Source organism: Larus michahellis, chromosome 17, assembly GCF_964199755.1.
Source record: "Larus michahellis chromosome 17, bLarMic1.1, whole genome shotgun sequence".
Taxonomy (NCBI): Eukaryota; Metazoa; Chordata; class Aves; order Charadriiformes; family Laridae; genus Larus; species Larus michahellis.
Window position 1 is genome coordinate 8,738,709 of NC_133912.1, and position 16,405 is coordinate 8,755,113.

The 16,405-nt window shown below is 58.7% G+C and overlaps 3 protein-coding genes across 5 annotated transcripts; 2 read left to right on the top strand and 1 right to left on the bottom strand.

The window, feature by feature from the left end:
* Positions 1-237: 237 nt before the first annotated feature.
* TMEM25 (transmembrane protein 25) lies at positions 238-5,610 on the top strand. Its single transcript, XM_074561113.1, is given in 11 exon segments — positions 238-322; positions 509-540; positions 543-739; positions 741-844; positions 910-1,022; positions 1,025-1,322; positions 1,397-1,681; positions 1,783-1,890; positions 1,998-2,094; positions 4,754-4,939; positions 5,037-5,610. Coding segments are annotated over 9 exon segments (1,296 nt in total). The 3' UTR covers positions 2,072-2,094; positions 4,754-4,939; positions 5,037-5,610.
* On the bottom strand, positions 1,959-7,194 carry IFT46 (intraflagellar transport 46). Of its 3 annotated transcripts, XR_012584109.1 has the most exons (12): positions 7,062-7,194; positions 6,779-6,988; positions 6,562-6,701; positions 5,802-5,876; positions 5,598-5,691; positions 5,079-5,207; positions 4,529-4,650; positions 4,041-4,107; positions 3,706-3,766; positions 3,390-3,475; positions 2,847-3,058; positions 1,959-2,714 (listed from the first exon to the last, which is right to left on the bottom strand). XR_012584109.1 is itself a non-coding variant. In XM_074561406.1 (11 exons), the coding sequence occupies exons 1-11, from the start codon at positions 7,113-7,115 to the stop codon at positions 2,963-2,965; spliced, it is 1,131 nt and encodes a 376-aa protein (XP_074417507.1). In that variant the 5' UTR covers positions 7,116-7,194; the 3' UTR covers positions 1,961-2,962. The 3 variants fall into 3 exon arrangements, 2 of the variants coding, with proteins under 2 accessions (XP_074417507.1, XP_074417506.1); XM_074561406.1 differs by having other exon boundaries at positions 1,961-3,058; positions 4,529-4,647; XM_074561405.1 differs by having other exon boundaries at positions 1,976-3,058.
* An 88-nt stretch (positions 7,195-7,282) lies between these two features.
* ARCN1 (archain 1) lies at positions 7,283-16,346 on the top strand. Its single transcript, XM_074560963.1, has 10 exons — positions 7,283-7,359; positions 8,859-9,122; positions 9,672-9,851; positions 10,089-10,294; positions 10,855-11,016; positions 11,723-11,888; positions 13,200-13,347; positions 13,696-13,804; positions 13,967-14,171; positions 14,753-16,346. The coding sequence occupies exons 1-10, from the start codon at positions 7,357-7,359 to the stop codon at positions 14,840-14,842; spliced, it is 1,533 nt and encodes a 510-aa protein (XP_074417064.1). The 5' UTR covers positions 7,283-7,356; the 3' UTR covers positions 14,843-16,346.
* The last annotated feature ends 59 nt before the right edge of the window (positions 16,347-16,405 follow it).

The following is a 16,405-nucleotide window of genomic DNA, read 5'->3' on the forward strand; positions in this document are numbered from 1 at the left end:
GGCATGGTGTGCGGCGTGGTGCGGCGTGGCGTGGTGGCTGGGCAGGGCTGAGCCCCCCGGGTGAAGAGGGGAGTGGGGGGTGCACGGGGAGGCTCATCCCAGCTGCCGCTGGGTGGTCTCTGGCCGCTCTCCTCTCGCTCGTCGGGGCAGCGGGGCTGACCCCACTGCGGCCACAGCGGCTGCGTGCAGCCGCGCCAGCCCCGCTCGGGAAGGCAGCTGCGGGGCCCGGCGGGAGGGATGGTGGCGGCTGTGCCGGGACCGCCCCTGCGCCGCACGCGGGGCCGCACTGCGGGCCAGGCTGGCGGCAGCGGCCATGCTCCAGGTAAGGCACAGCCTGGCCGCATCCTCCGGCCCCGCTGCGTGTGGGGGCCCAGCACGGGGATAGCCCCGCATCCCTGCTCCGGCCGCCTCTCTCCCAGTGCGGCCATGGGGCGTCTCGGGGGCCGGCCGGCGGCTGCCCTCACCCGGCTGCTGCTGTAGCTCGGCCTCCCGGTGCTCTGCCCGTGAGGCGGTGGTGGGGTCTGGCTGCGGCAGCAGAACCCCCCCTGCAGCTCTGATGCGCGGCGGGGTCTCCAGCAGGGCTGGGGGAGCCGGGCCCCACCGTCGACGGGCGGCCGCTGGCAGCGTGCGCGCTGCGGGAGGAGGAGAGCTGAGCCTTCACCTGCCAGGCCCCCCAGCCGGCCCCCAGCACCGCGCTGACGTGGTACCTCGACGGCCAGAAGCAGAGGGCGACCTGCCAGCACCCCCGCCCCCACCGACCACCAGCTCTGCTGCTCCCCGACTGACCCAGCCTCCGGGGCGACCTACGACGTCTCCATCACCCTCGACGCGCAGCGTAAGGTCTGTGGCGCCAGCCGGAGGTGTGGGGAAGGCGCAGGGGGCTGCTGCCTGAGGCCTGTGTCCACGTAGCGGGGCAGCATCTCACCAGTCCTGAGCGAACACGGCTCCTGGCCCCTGGGGAGGCAAATCCTGCTCCCGGTGGGGCTGCCCCCATCCCTCCTGCCCTCTCGCTGCCCGTGTTCGTTGCCCAGATAAGCCACAGATCCTGCGGGCAGATGCCCGCTACCAGCAGGTCAAGGGCGCTGGGCTCCTACCGCCGCTCTCTGTGCTGGTGCGAGCCAACCCGCCCGCCAGCATCTCCTGGCTGGCCCAGGACAGGCACATGATGGCCAACGCCTCCGAGATCCTCCTCCTGGCTGCCACGCGCCACCAGGGGCTGGCCAACCACTCGCTCCGCATCCACCTCGGGAGGGCGGCCGGCAACTTCTCCATCAACGCTGCCAACAGCGTGGGCGTCACCACGGCCTCCCTCCTGCCCCCAGGTAGGTGCTGGGGTGGTGGGCGCGGAGCAGCGGCCCTGCGGAGGGGTGCTGAGGGGCCCGCGCTGCCCGTGCAGGTCTGCTGGACGCCCGCGTGGAGCTGCCCCTCCTGGGCGTCGCCGTCGGAGCCGCCCTGGCCCTGGTCACCCTGCTGGGCCTGGGCTCCTGCGTCGCCTGCCTGGCGTGCCGCCGCGCCAAGCCGGCGCCGGGCGAGGTGAGAGCGGGACCGAGCAGCCCACTCAGCCGGTGCTCACGTTGCAGCGGCTCCGAGCACCTGCAGCCCCAGGGTGCGCGTCTGCCCCGCCAGACCCGCTCCCTGCCCCCCGACCTGCGTCTCGACGACCTTGCGCAGGAGGCCGGAGGTAAGACCCCGAGGTGCTGGTGCAGAGGGACATGCGGGGCCACAGGTCCTGCTGCGGCAAGGGCCAGATGTCCCAGCTCACACCCCTTTCCTTCCCTACAGCTTCCACCAAGGATGTGGGAGCCAGTGGCAGGGGAGAGGAGAGCAGCCTGTCGGGGCTGGAGACCTCCCTGCCACGGCTGGAGAACTCCCTGGTCCTCAGCAAGCTGGGTGAGGGGGCGCAGGCGGGCGAGCAGCTCCAACAGCCTCGCTGCGGGGACGCCAGCCTCTGCGGCCACCCCGAAAGGCGATGGCAATGAGCTGCCCTTGTCCTACAGGTTTTGTCCAGCTCCCCACGTCCGGGCGCATCTACAAAGTGCCGAGCGTGAGCAGCGATGAGATCTGGCTGTGAGGCGGCGCGGTGCCCGCCACCAGGTATGTACCAGAAGCGCAGCCCAAGGTGCCGGGGGGGCCGTGCCGGGTGGCGGGTGCCCAGCAGCCCCCGGCTGTACGCTAAGGTACACGCTGCAGGTCGCGGTAGCTGTGCGGTTGGCCAAGGCACGTGTTTTTGTAGCCCATGCACTTTACAAACAGACTATTATATATTATAATCGGAACGCATTAAAGCTGTTTATAGCCAGGCTCTGCCAAGCTGTTAGTGCCACGATTCCTCCCGGGGTAAGGCCAAGCACCAGCCTTGTTTTAGCAGGTTTGTGGCCGGCACCATCCTCGCCACCCCCGCCAGAGCCACGGCAGATGGGCGGGCAGCGTGGCAGGGGCTGGAGACTCGTCCCAACAGCAATAAACTAAAGTCAAGCGTCTGTGTGGTGCCGCGCTGGTTATTTCTCCTTGTCAGCAGCTAAGGGGCTCGAGAACAGAAAAAGGGGCTCGAGACTACAGGGCAGAGGGGTCTGGATATCCCCAGAGCAGACCTGGGAATGCACCGGGCACATCCACGTGTCGTGTCTGAGCGCAGAATTTATTCCCACTTGCTCCAGCACTTGTAGTGTGCGCTCGAGGAGCCTCTGCCCCGCAGCGCCTGCCGCACAGGGAGCCTGTCAGTGGGAAGAGCTGGTTTAATGGTGAACTGTTGGGGGACAGGTCAGAAAAGGAGCGATTAGGCAGCTTCGCCAATAAACGTGGTGGGTGAAGTCCTGCTCTATGAATGCAGAACAGCTCAGCGGTACCTATAAAACCAGAGAGGCTTCTGAAACGGTGGGCGTTGCTTCACAGTTCGCTTGGGTCAAATCTCGATGCCCAGCAGCAGACGTTGATCCAGGAGACAGAGGTTTAACGTGAAGCTTCAAGTAAAGCTTAACACTTCCGCGTCTGCCGCTTGCGAAGGAGGGTTGGACAGCGGGCTCCGGCCTTTCTTCCCGTCAGCCAGCGGCTTGAAATGCTGCAGGGGAAAGATGTAGGTGCAAAGATTTTACTCTCGTCAATTAGAGTACCCGTGTGCAACTGAAAATGTCAGCCGTTCTGCTCTGCACGAGCCGTGCGCTCAGCAGCCGCCCCGACTTCGGTGGGAAAAGAATTCTGGGCTTATGCTGGACTGTTAAAAGACGCGGCATCCCGGCCTTGTGGCACCTCGGAGGCTCCTTGTGTAACGCGGAGGTACTTTGTAAACGAGACGCTTAGGAAGCGCTCTTTGGCCCCCTTTCTCGTGGCCTACCCGCCCTTCCCAAACACCCACAGCAAAGCAAATGTACGGAGAGCGGGGAGTCACGTACCTGCGAGTTCTTGAACTCCGAGTAGAGGGAGAAGAGGACGTGCAGGGGCTGGACCCGACTCTTGTACACGGGGATGTCCAGAATGGCTACGAGTGAGAGCAGAAATGTGTGAGGGCCTCTGGGCAGCACCGCCCTGCACGGGGTGCTGGAGGGAAGGGCTGAGCGTCCCAGGGCCCACCGTTACTTGGGCCTTCGCTCAGCGGGACAAGAGTCCGCTTCCTGCTGAAGGCAGCGGAGAAGGACGTGGACTACCCGGGGCTGAGCCTGTGCCTAGAGGTCTCTTGCTGGTGTCTCCGGCACAGCCTCCCCCGCTTACCGCAAATGATGTCGACGTATTCGGCCAGGTCGCAGCTCATCTCTGCAGTCGGGAGGCCCACCTGGAACAGAGGGGCCGTCAGCTCCCATGCAGCAGGAGCCCGAGCGCAGGCACTGAGCTCCGGCCGAGCCCAGAGGCCACCCGGGCAGCAGCCGGGATGCGGGCGTTAGGCTGCTCCCCCGCCCGCCGGCAAGGGAGAAACGGCACGTAGGGACACACCTGACCGGGCCGCGCTGCCGGCAAAGAGCTCACCGTGGAGCAGGAGCCCAGCTTCCACGGGAGATGGTTTGTAGCATCACGCACTGAGCTAACTACTTACTGCTCGGACAGCGTACCTTCCCCAAGAGCTCCTCAAACTCCGGTGACCATTCCTGCATCAAGGTCTCAATGTCAGGCATTGGCCTGCGAGGGGGAAGAAACCAACATAAACTTCAGGACCACGCACAACTGAAATGGCTTCCTACTGCCGGACCGCCGTGAACGGGACGGCCTCTGTTCTAACCGGCTCAGAGAGCGCCGCACCTCTGTGGAGGGTCAACCCGAGCATTTTTATTCATCAAAACAAGCCTCAGCTCGCCAAGCCGCAAGTTCTGTGCACAGTTAAACTGACTCAAGCTACACAGGGAAAGAGAAGGGCAGAGAGGGAAACCGAGCATCCTGCACACGCGCGTGGTGAGACTGCCCTGAAAATCAGCACGTCTTCTCCCTCTCGAGGTGTTTTGATAGTTTCACTCAGCGCTCCTCGACTTTGCTGCCAGCCTCCCCCTGACCCGCGCTCAGGCTGGACGAGCGTGTGCGAAGCAGAACTGGCGTCACGGCTCACCTGGTGTAATGGACTGTGGCCGGAGGTTTGCAGCGGTGCAGTTCGCTGATACTTTCAATCCAGCTCTCGATGGCTTTGGGGTTCTTCTCCGCATTCTCCAAACTCTTCACTTTTATCTGCTGCTGTAAACAGAAATATAAACCTGGAAGCACTTCGTGGTGTTTGGGGGCGTTTTGGCAAACCCCGTGTTCGCTCCTGATTAACCATGCCTTTTCTCTCTCCTAGTCGCACTGCACCAACTCATTTCTGCAGACAGAAGAGCAAACGGCAAACGCCCAGGGAAACCAGGTACTGACAACCGAAAGCAAACAGAGCTTCACCTGAAGGAAACGGATCCAAAGCCTGTAGCAAGACTTGCCTGAAGCAAGGCTTAGATCCGTTGCAGTTTAAAGCTATAGGTTAAAGAAAAAGGTTAGTCTTTTCTGCTTTTAAAGCCAAGTTATCGGTTGTGCTGCCACGCTGTAGTCCCATAGACAAAAGTAAGAGTCAGATGCCATGTTTCTGCTAGAGCCAGCACACAGCAAGTGCCTCCTCCCTCTCCGCGACTCACCGTGACGTTATGCTGCTTGGAGTTCTCCGTCAGCCAAAGGGAGAGCACGGTGGGATCTGACTGCTTGGTGGAGGGCTCGTCCAGGACCAGCAGGCCAAGGTTATCAGGCTTGCCATCGGGCCGGGGAACCTGCAGATAGACACAGACCCTCGTTTCTCCGGGAATCCAGCGTGGGGGCAGGTGGGGCTATTTTGTACAGAGCGTCACTGCGGTTTAAAAGTCAGACCCTAAAAGGCAGGGGCAGTTGTGCCTTCCGGAATATGAGTCGTTAGCGCAGCGCTGCCTGAGAAGCACAAGGTGTTGAACACGGGGAAAGGCAGCTCTTGCCCCGAATCACGTATGTGCTGTTTGAGAGGCGACCGAACCCGGGGTGCTTTCCCAGGTCTCTGGAACGTTCTCTCCGACAGCGCAGGGCGAGGGTGCGCGCCACCGCCGGGGACGGGTGGCCTCTGTGCCCCTCTTGCACCGATGCCGTGGCTCGTGCGACAGCAGGTACAGAGAAACCTGAAGCAACTGTACCTTTAGGAATGCGTCAATGTCCCCAACAGCAGGAATAAAGTCTGGAATAAAAGGCTGCAGTTTGTGTTCAATCTCTATCGTTTTGGGAGTGTACCTGGAAAAAACCAACACCACAGCGTGGGTGATTATGACCCATCCTGCTAAACTTGCCACAATAGTTGGCACAAAGGAGAGCAAGAGAGGGCCAAAACCCCTTCAACTCACCTCTTGATGTATTCAAAGAGTTCTTTGATTTCAGAAGATACTGGCAGGTAGTCGTAATCTGCCAGATTGAAGTCACTAAAGAAAGGAAGAGAAATGCAGACAAAGATTAATGCGTGGTAGGTTCAAGCGGGAACTGGCACCCAACTGCGCGAGACGATCACGAAGGAAGCTGAGCCACCAGGTATTCAGTCCTCTCCTAAAAAGACTACTTGCACGTGAAAAACACTGTTGGGCCGTGTTTTGCCTTGGGCCTCCCAGCCAAAAAACGCAGTTGAGTGCTGGACGGTTGCTCATGATTATAGAGACCCGTGTAGGGGACGTCAAAAGGTGGACAAGTGATGTGCACAAAGGCAGGTGTTAGGACCACAACTAGGGCATGAGTAATGGTTTGGGAGTTGAAAACAGTGGAAAAGGAGGAGGATTATCAGGAGACGAGTGATGTGTTCGAGAGATGTTCCTTCTTCTTGGGCACCGACTGACAGCCGAGACTGGGGGCTGGCCAACACCTTCTCCTTGCTCCGCAGGGTCGCTCCCAGCTCTGCCTCTCCTCGGGACAGCAAAGGGGGACGGGGATCGTCCGAGGAGTGGGGTGGCGGCGGTTCCTCACACCGAGGGACCTTTCTCCCGGGCCAGCCGGCTACGATGTCGAGGGAGCTGCCTGTCCCGATGCCAACAGCGAGCACACCAGCGGAGCCGAACGGGCACGTACGGCACCCGCCCAGCACCGGACCCGGCTCCTCCGGCCGGTACTGCCGCTTACCCCTCCAGCGCAGCCCCGTGCTCCTCCGAGTCGTCCTCCGAGTCCGTTTCCGAGGAATCCTCCTCCTCCGAATCGTCGTCGTCATCGTCGTCCTCATCCTCGCTGAGGGCGGCGGGGGGGGCCGGGCGGGACGCCTCCTCCTAGGTGAGAGGGACCGGGCCTCACCGGGCCGCCTCACCGGGACGGGCCTCCCGCCCGCCGCCGGCCCCGCGCCTACCTTGCCGCCGCCGCCCTCCTCGTCGCTGCTGCGATCGGCGGCGCCGCCGCCCGCCCCGGGCAGCCCCGGCCGCCGGGAGCCCCGGGGGCGGCCCGCGCCCCCCGCCCGCGGCGAACGGGCCCCGGCCGGCTTCCCCGCCGCGCCTCCCGCCTCCTCGGCCTCCGGCAGCTCCAGGCTCTCGTCGTAGGGCTGGTTCTCGACGAGGCGGGTCTAGGCAGAGGGGGGAAATGAGGCGCCGGCCCGGCCCGGCCCGGCCCGGCCCGGCGCCCCGGGCCGCGCTCACCTCCAGCGCCCGCCGCTCCGCCATGCCGCCCCGCCGCGGCCCCGCCGTCGCCATGGCGACGCGCCCGCCTCGCTCGCCTGCCGCCGGCCAGAGCGGCCCGGCCCGCGCGGCGCCCCCTGGCGGGGGGGGGGGTGTGGCCGCCGCGCGGCGGGCCCGCCCCGTCCTGCGCGTGACGCCACTTCCGGATGGGGACGTGGCTCGGCGCCGCCATCTTGTGGGGCTGACCGAGGGGACGCGGAGCGGCTGGGGAGCCAGCGCCGAGCCCAACGCCCAGCCCAGCGCCGCCGCCGCCGCCATGGTAAGGGCTCGCCCGCCGCCCGTCCGCCTGCTGCGGGGCACGGCGGGTCGCGGGGAAGCGCCGGGGGGGGAGCCCGGGCCCTTCCCGTTCCGGCTTGTGGGCCCGCCGCTGGGCCAGGCCCGGGCGCAGGCCGGTGCGGGAGCCCCGCGGCCTGTCGGGGCGGAGCGGGCGCTGGTGCGGGTTCTTCCGCCGCCCGGGGGGTCGGGGCGGGGGCCGTCAGCCGTCGGGGGGCGCGCCGTCCCGGCCCGCCTCCGGGGCCCGCAAGCGGTGGGGGGCGGCGGAGCAACGGTCTCAGAGCTGCCGGGACCTTCCAGCAGCGGGGCTGGCGGCCGCGGCCGGGGGCGCACGGCGTCCCGCTGGTTTTAAAGGCCGTTCGGGCTGCCCCCTCGATGGGCGGCTGCCCCCGTGTCGGTGCAGGGGGTAACGTGTGAGCTGTTTCTCCCTCTGAGCTCGTCCTGCGCCTCGTTGCCCATCCGCAGCGTTGTTTGACGGCGGCCTCGGTCAGCAAAGACCGGCACACTGCTCCGTTAAAGGGTAGAGGTGGGTGCTCACCGTGCAGCAGGGCCCCTCGGTGCCTTCTGCTTCTCTTGCACCGTGGCCTGAGTACTTTTAGGGAGTGGTTACGGGGGAGGGGGGGTATTTCTGGCCTGTAAGTGCTTCAGGGTATGGTTGTCCCGCAGTTGTGAAGCTGCAGGGCCCCAGAAGGAGCCTGGCACCCTTACTGAGGTGCACACACAGAGCACTGTTGACCTGGGGCTTGAAATTGAGAGTTTCCAGACTGTCGGGCAGGTGGTAATAACAACGGTTAGGATTTTAAAAGATCTTAAGTGCAGAAACTGCCTCATCCTGACAAAGTTAATTAAGAAGCTGATCTGCGAGAGAGAAGAGGCAGGAGGAAGTCTCAGTAGTCTGAGAGAGTGAGAAAATGTAAGCTGGCGATTGCCTTACTGCCTTTTTATTGTTGGTGCGATAACATCTCTGAAGTGCCCAGGAGAGTCATCCATGTTTAATATAGCTGCCAATACTTTATTAACCTGGCTTTAGTGTAAATGTGGCGTTGGGAAGGAATGTCAAATTATATAATGTTTCTGTATTTAGTTGTAAGCTGGGGCCAGACTGACAGAAAACTCAATAATTTGGAGCCTCCCCTGAAGTATTTGGGGAGGGAATTGTTACACCTCTGTGTGTGTAGGAATGGGCTGATTTGCCGCGTCTGCTCACCTGGGGCCCTGAGAGCTCACTCAGGACAAGACAGGAATGGAAAGCGGGCTGGAGAGAAAAGCAGAGGTGAATCTGCTCTTAGAGGAGTTCGGTTCCCGGTGCTGGTCACAGAATAAGACTTAAAATCGAGTTTAAGGAAAGTCAGCTGATTGGGTGATAAACGTGAAGGTGAAATACAGTCGGAAGCGATCCTTTCTTTGAGCTAGTTGTGCCGCGCCAGCCTGGCTGAGGCTGCGTGGTGTGGGAGGCCCGGCTGACAGCGCTCGCCTTCTCCGCAGGTGCTGTTGGCAGCAGCCGTCTGCACAAAGGCGGGGAAGGCCATCGTCTCCCGGCAGTTCGTGGAGATGACTCGGACCCGCATCGAGGGGCTGCTGGCGGCTTTCCCGAAGTTGATGAACACGGGGAAGCAGCACACTTTTGTGGAAACAGAGAGCGTGCGGTACGTCTATCAGCCCATGGAGAAGCTCTACATGGTGCTGATCACCACCAAGAACAGCAACATCCTGGAAGACCTAGAAACACTCCGACTCTTCTCTAGAGTGGTAAGGATCTGTCGCTTAATGCAGAGTTTGTGCACGTGTCGCCTGAAACGGTGCGGTTGTAGGGGAACCTGGTGGTGAAGTGCTCTGCCTCCACCTGGCAACTTGATTTTCCGGAGCCTCTTCCTGACCTGGAAGTAAGCCTTGAAGTTTCGGTGGTATTTTTGAAGCACACATAAAAAGATCCTCGGTTGCAATTCAGCTAGTGAGACCAAAGGGTTGGTGTTGTAAATTTAGCATTAAATATTCTCTGTATTCTTGAGATAACACCCATATTCCTTATAAAAATAACGTGACGTCACAGCTTGTGGTTGTTAGAGGTACAGCACTACTTTACACACATTTCTAAGCAGCGAGTTTGTGCAGCTGTCTTGGTGCAAGGAAAGGATCTTCAGGAAATTCACTGGCCTCAGTGTGTGTTGAGGTTCCTCCGAGTTAGCATTACAACAGAGCTAAGAGGTTGTATGAGTATTGTAGTGTAGAAAAACTAATAATGGCAAAACTTCGTCTTATACAAATACTCCTTTAAAATGTTTTCCCCTCCCTAACTAGATCCCTGAATATTGTCGAGCGCTGGAGGAGAATGAGATCTCCGAACACTGCTTCGACCTGATTTTTGCCTTTGATGAAATTGTTGCCCTGGGCTACCGTGAGAACGTAAACCTGGCACAAATTCGGACCTTCACTGAGATGGACTCGCATGAAGAAAAGGTGTTCCGAGCTGTCCGAGAGGTGCGTGGGAATAACTTGTACGGCAGCGTGCCCTGTCGGGAAACGCTGCTTTTTTTTATACAAAGGCGTTACTCCACTTTGACTGGGGTCATAAAATTATTTGGCTTTTCTGTAAACCAAACGCCCGTCTCTTGTTCCCTTTTTCTTCGCAAAGGGCTTGCGACCAAGTGCACTTAGTTCCTGTGCAGAATAAGATCGAGATTACAAAGCTCTATCAGCCTCTTGTTTTTTCTTCAGACTCAGGAGCGTGAAGCAAAAGCCGAGATGCGCCGTAAAGCCAAGGAATTGCAGCAGGCCAGGAGGGACGCAGAGAGGCAGGGCAAAAAGGCACCCGGTTTCGGTGGCTTTGGTAGCTCGGCCGTGTCTGGGGGCACAACGGCGGCAATGATCACGGAGACCATCATTGAAACGGAGAAGCCCAAAGTGGCACCAGCGCCTGCCAGGTAGGTGTATGGTAGGGAACCGGTGTTCCTTGGAGCCAGCCATGCCTGAAACCATCTGCCCGAATAAAGGCTCTCTAACATGGGTTCTTTGTCTGTGTCGCCCTCCCGTTAGGTTACCGTACAGGCAGGGACTGTCGTGTCCTTGTAAAGCCTCCCCTCAGCTTTGCCGATTGGCGTGTGTTGACCTCCGAGCTTTTAACATGGCTGCATGTAGGGCTGTGTATGTTGCATACTCTTGAGACCCCCTCCCGCCCCTTTCATTGTTGACGAGCGTTTGTGCTGCGTACCACAGTAGCATCCCGTGGTCTCTTTGAAATTTTTGCTGGGCAACGGGCTTCTTGTTTAGTGTGAGAAAAAGAGGTCCTAGCTACTGGGAATACTGGGAACAGAAGCCAGATCTGCATTATATCTTGGCACCCCACGCTTCATATGATCCGTTTTGTGCGCGTTCTCCCCCAGAGGCGAACGCTGTATTGTTGGGATAGTCGGGTTACAACGTTTGAAGATAACTGAGTCTGCTGCCGCGAGCTGACGTGAAGATTCTTATGTCTTTTGTTTAGGCCTTCGGGTCCCAGTAAAGCCTTGAAACTTGGCGCTAAGGGGAAGGAGGTGGACAACTTTGTGGACAAGCTGAAATCGGAAGGAGAAAATATCATGACTGCCGTAGGCAAGCGCTCTACGGAAGCAGCCAAAGTTCTTGCTCCTCCCGTTAACATGGAGAGGTAGGTATTGCCCTCACTTCGAAAGCGGTCTCCTCGAAGCTTTCTCTGCAGTGCACGTGTTGCTCCATGAGCCAGCTTCCTTTTTAGTGCTTTTTTCTGCCATTCGAGTCCCATGTGCTCCCTCGACCTGTTAATTTTAAAAGATGGTGGGCAAAATTTCAGAAAGCCTGGCAGCAAAAAATCAGATAGCTAGTTTGGGTAGGAATCGCCTTAGCGATTCCTACTCAAACCTCAGTGGATGTACATCCCATCTTGGCCGAGGTTGGGAATTTTCCTATGCCTTTTTCCCTGCCACTTCTCGTGTTCCCCAGACACACAGAGTTCCTGCCATATTGTGGTTTAGGGTGAAAGCGTTCATGGTTCATTTTACATTTAGTGATTCAGAACCTTGTAGTGCTGTGAGCCACGCTGCTGTACGGCTGAGGCGTTTTGAGTGAACAGGGTGTGAGGATGCTGTATCGTTGCTGTTAATCCGGGCTTCCCTCTCGTATCCGTAGAGCCACGTGCCCCTGAGTTACCCTGTCGGAGCAGCAGTAGCGCCCGTATCCACTGTGCCATTCGTGCTATTTCATGTGGGGCCGTCACACTCTTGGGAGCACCTGCTTGTTACACGTGACCTGTCCTTGCTGAGCACTCGTCTCTCGTCTTGCCGGTTAGATGCCAAGCGCAGGACTTGAGACACTTGCTTTTTTTTCTGTCTGTCTAGCGTGCACATGAAAATAGAGGAGAAAATTTCCTTGACTTGTGGCCGTGACGGAGGGTTGCAGAACATGGAGCTGCATGGCATGATCATGCTGCACATTTCCGATGAAAAGTTTGCACGGATTCGCCTGCATGTAGAAAACGAAGACAAGCGGGGAGTGCAGCTACAGGTAAAGCCTGTTTGGTGTCCTGCGGTGTTGAACGTTCTTCCAGTGCTCTCCAGGGCAAGCTATTGGAAACGTTTGAGCGTGTTACTGTCTGGTGTTCTTGTCCAAGCCTTCCCTGCCAATGCGTTGTAACTGGGAGTAGTCACCGCAGATGTCCCGCAGCGTAAATGCATGCTCAAAAGATTGAAGTTCACTTGAGAAATCCTGTCTTGTGAAACTTATCTCCCTGCCCTCGGAGCCTTATCTGTGCCATAACGCACGTTGGTGTGCCGTCTGACCTCACTTGGACTTTGCAGCAGCCTGGTGTGTTGCGCGGGGCTTGTTTGTATGGCGCTAGCTTTAGTTCTTGAGCGGGAGCGTTAGAATGAAGTTACTGTGCCAGCGAGGAATTGATTTATTATCTAGAAAACTGTTTCTTCTCGGGGTCGCTCGTGTCCTGTTACTGCTGCCTCCGCGACAGCTCCTGGAGCCGGAGCCCTTGTTTGCAGCCAGCAATAGCAGCTCAGAACATGCTTAGAGACACGTCCTCCCGTTTCTCCCTCTAGTTGTGTGACCTTTCTGAGCCCTGGAGATGGTGCTGCTCCGATACGCTCTTCTGCTCCCTCTCCTCCTCCTCGCCAGGGGCTTTTCTCACCTCGCTGGCTGCAGGCCTGCTTGTGCAGGAGTAGGTTCCCTACCAGCACCTCTCATGAGCGAGTCCCTGACGAGGCTCCCACACGTGCCACTTCAGGTGGAAGACGAGATCAAACTCAGTGCTGACTCCTGGCTTCCTAGTGAGACCTGAACGTTAACTTGCAAAAATCCTCTGCTGCTAAAAAGCTGCCTACACTCGCTGTTGTGAAGAGAGAACGTTTAAATCGAGTTTGGCTGCTGGCACATATATGCGTTAGGGGTTCTGAGGGAAGTCGTATTTCTGTGGTTTTGGGGTGTTCTTCCCAGCAGCATTATGTTGTTTTTTCTTCAAGAGAAATGTCCATTGTGAGTCTTCGGGGTGGTCTTTGAGCTTTTAAGAGTTATTGAAGGTGGTCTCTGGGCTATCAGCCCAGCCTAGGGAGAGTCTCTGGCGCAGTGACAAGTAAAAATTGTTGTGATGTGGATTTTTGTTGGTGGATTTGGCATTTTCTGGAAGGAATCCAGGGTTGATAAACGGATGTGCTATAGTCAGGCTTCTGAGCAAGGAGCAAATCCGATGTGTCTTTTGTCCAGGAAAATACTCCAGGATGCGTAGGGCTGTCATGTTATAACCCATGTTACCTATGTACGGTTGTGTCCTTGGGCTTAGAGTTACAGCTTGGGCCCGTGTTCCCCTTTCAGACCCACCCGAACGTGGACAAGAAGCTCTTCACTGCAGAGTCGCAGATCGGTTTGAAGAACCCAGAGAAGTCATTCCCTATTAACAGCGACGTGGGCGTGCTGAAGTGGCGGTTGCAGACCACAGAAGAGTCCTTCATTCCATTGACAAGTGAGTGCCAGAGTGTGATGGGGGGCTGGGGTGGGAGAGGCTGGTGTTCAGCCACGGGCTGCCAGCTGGTAGCCCACCTCCCCGCAGCTGGGCTGGCTCCAAAGTGCAGCACCTTGTGAGGTGTTCGAGATACCGTGTGTCTTCCGTTGGAGAGTACCTGTTGTTCTCCGGGGTGTGTGTTTTCCGTAATGCTCCTGAAGAAAACAAAAAGCTTTTTTTTTTTTTTTTTCTTAAAGTCAGAATTTCTTGGGGCTGACTTTGCTGCACTTTTCAAAGTGCATGACATTTTGAGAGCCTGTTGCCCATAGAAAGCCCGCATTGCTCAGCTTGCTGTTTCTGTGCCCTCAGTTAACTGCTGGCCGTCAGAAAGCGGGAACAGTTGTGATGTTAACATTGAATACGAGTTGCAAGAGGAGAGCCTAGAGCTGAACGACGTGATCATCACCATCCCCTTGCCGTAAGTAACGCTCCGCGTCTGGGCAGCACTAACGAGCGCCGTCCTGGATCCCCTGGGTTCCTTCCCGCTCTGGTTTGCAGTCTGGCTGCGCCGATGGGCCTGATAAATGTTTTCTTAGCTCGATGCAGACAAGCTGTTACAGCTTTTCGTGTCCTGCTCCAGGTCTGCCGTCGGCGCCCCCGTGATTGGGGAGATCGATGGTGAGTATCGCCACGACAGCCGGAGGAATCTCCTGGAGTGGTGCCTGCCAGTGATAGATGCCAAAAACAAGAGCGGCAGCCTGGAGTTCAGCATAGCAGGGCAGCCCAACGACTTCTTCCCGGTGCAAGTCTCCTTCGTCTCCAAAAAGAACTATTGCAACATCCAGGTAGGGTGGCTGCTGGTGCTCGGCGGGCAGGACGTCGCTCTTGCCTCTTTCAAGCTGCCTCGGTGATCCGCTGCCTCAAAGGGCCGTGCTGCGGCGTGGGGGCCCTGCCCTCCCCCTCAGCGAAGCCTTCGGCCTCGGCTCTGTCCCCTCTGTGTTAGCTGGGTTCAGGAGTGCGGCAGCACCGGCAACTTGGGCTTCCCAGAGCTCCCCTGCAGCTTCGGTTGTGCCTTTGTACCTCTGAGTGGTCATTGGTTCCCCTCAGGCTTGTGTTAGAGAGTCCGTCGCTCTCCCGAACCAAAATGCTTCTCGGCGCGTGTCTGTCTGTCCGTCCGTCCGTCCCCACTGAGCTGGAGTGAGCAACTGCTGCTGAACTCGCAGGCTGCTTTGGGGGGAGAGGTGGTTACTGCAGAAAAGCTCTCCCCTCTTTTCAGGCTCCCTGGGAACAAAGACCTTTCTTTCAGGGCTGACTTGTGGCTCGGAAGTGGGGGGTTGATCCTGCCCCTGCGACCGCCCCGGTGTCGGAAAGCGCGGCGTGGCTGCGGTGTTCGGTGCTGAGCTGACTCTGCCTCTTGTCCCCGCAGGTTACCAAAGTGACCCAGGTAGACGGGAACAGCCCTGTAAGGTTTTCTACTGAAACCACCTTCCTGGTGGACAAGTACGAAATCCTGTAACGCCAGCCGTGGGGAATCGCAAAGGAAGAAATTTTTAAATTAAAAAAAAAAAAAAGAGGCCGAAGTTTATTCTGAATGTTGGGAACGCCGCAGCCCCCTCTCTGCTGAGACGCGTGGCTCTGTCTGCCATCTGCAGCGTTCCTGGGCCACAGACATTTTTGGCAGAGAAGTGACGTGCTCACGGGGGGAAAGGCTACAAATTTCTTTGGCAGATTTTTACCGGCCGGCAGAAAAGCAAGATCTCCGCAGAGAACCTGGCTTTGACACGTCCCCTTCTCCCCTGCAGACCACCGGAGCTCGGCCCCGGAGCCCACCAGACATCGTTCTCTTCCTTTCTCAAGTGTCACACGCTGTTCCGTTGTTGGTGCTGCCATTTTAATTTCTCCTCGGCCTTCAACTCTCGTTTCCGTCGGTGAAAGCATTACGATACCGTGCTGGGGGTCGCCTTGCTTCTCTGGACCCCCCCGTCTGGTGGAAGCGGAGCGAGATGGCCTCGGTTTCGAAGGTTGGGGGGTTGTGGCAGGGATGTGGGGTGGGGAAGGGGGACTCGGGGCTTCACTCCTGTCGCCCTGCACGGTTACTGCTCTCTCCGGCCCTGCTGCACAGGGCGGCCCGAGGCCTGGGGGGGCTCTGAGGTAGCACAGGCTGTGGCTCCAGATGCTCTTGCTCCTGCTGCAGGGGGGAGAGCGGCCGGAAGGGGCTTCCTTGTGCACGGGTGGGCTTTGGAGGCAGTTTAATGAGGTTAGAACCAGCTGTGTGTCCTTCCTAGGCCCTTTTGGGAGGTGGAGGGCTCTGCCTGCCCCAGCGCAAGCAGCCGCGGGCACGGGGTAACGGCCTGGGTGTCAGTACCTGTCCCAGACTGGTCTCGTCCCTGCGCTTGCGGATGGGGAGAATGAAACGCTGGTTTCCGGGAAGCGTTCAGGGCTAATCCCAGCACAGGCAGCACCCCGGTGTGGTGCGGGCTGTCCCACAGCCGCTGCTCCTCCGGTGGCCCCCTCCGGCAGAGCTGTGCTCCCCCAGAGCTCCTCACCCGCGTCGCGGCCACCCCCGAGGGCTGCAGGGGACGCGCCTGATGCCGCCGAGGGTCCTGAGCGCCCAGGTGCAAATCAAACGCCCTCACACCGTACTGTGCTCCCGAGAGAGCCCTGCTGGGGGAGCGGGCTGTCTCTGTTCCCCGGGGTCCTCTGCCAAAGAAGTTGGTGGTCTCTCCTCCCCAGGGGGGCGGGGGGGCAAACCCTGGCCCTAGCGAAGTAGGTGACGAATCCCGTTAACTCGCTCGCGTTCGAGAGTTGCTTGTCTGTATGATTTTAAAATGGAGGCGAGGTTAGTTCAAGCATCCAAGGAGCTTTTGTTTCTTTATTGAATTTGTCGGAGGGTAATATTTAAACCGAGCCGAGATTCCCCCCCCTTTTTGTAACCCTGTTCGATACTGGCCTAGGGCATAGAGCACATTCCAGTGTACACAGAATACGAGTCTTTAATCAAATAAAGTATTGTCAAAGGAGCCGGCTGTGGGTCTTGGGGTCCTTCAGGAGCCGGGGCGGCCCCGTCCCTCCGTCCCTC

What these genes read in the sequence shown, in the direction of transcription:
- ARCN1 (XM_074560963.1), top strand. An exon ending in CCTCCCGTTAACATGGAGAG is followed by an intron (nt 11,017 to 11,722) that starts GTAGGTATTGCC and finishes CTGTCTGTCTAG; the next exon opens with CGTGCACATGAAAATAGAGG. An exon ending in AGAACTATTGCAACATCCAG is followed by an intron (nt 14,172 to 14,752) that starts GTAGGGTGGCTG and finishes TTGTCCCCGCAG; the next exon opens with GTTACCAAAGTGACCCAGGT.
- IFT46 (XM_074561405.1), bottom strand. Translation starts at nt 7,115, where the DNA reads ATGGCGACGGCGGGGCCGCGGCGGGGCGGCATGGCGGAGCGGCGGGCG. An exon ending in CGGAGCGGCGGGCGCTGGAG is followed by an intron (nt 6,989 to 7,061) that starts GTGAGCGCGGCC and finishes CCCTCTGCCTAG; the next exon opens with ACCCGCCTCGTCGAGAACCA. An exon ending in CCAAGCAGCATAACGTCACG is followed by an intron (nt 4,651 to 5,078) that starts GTGAGTCGCGGA and finishes TTCTGTTTACAG; the next exon opens with CAGCAGATAAAAGTGAAGAG.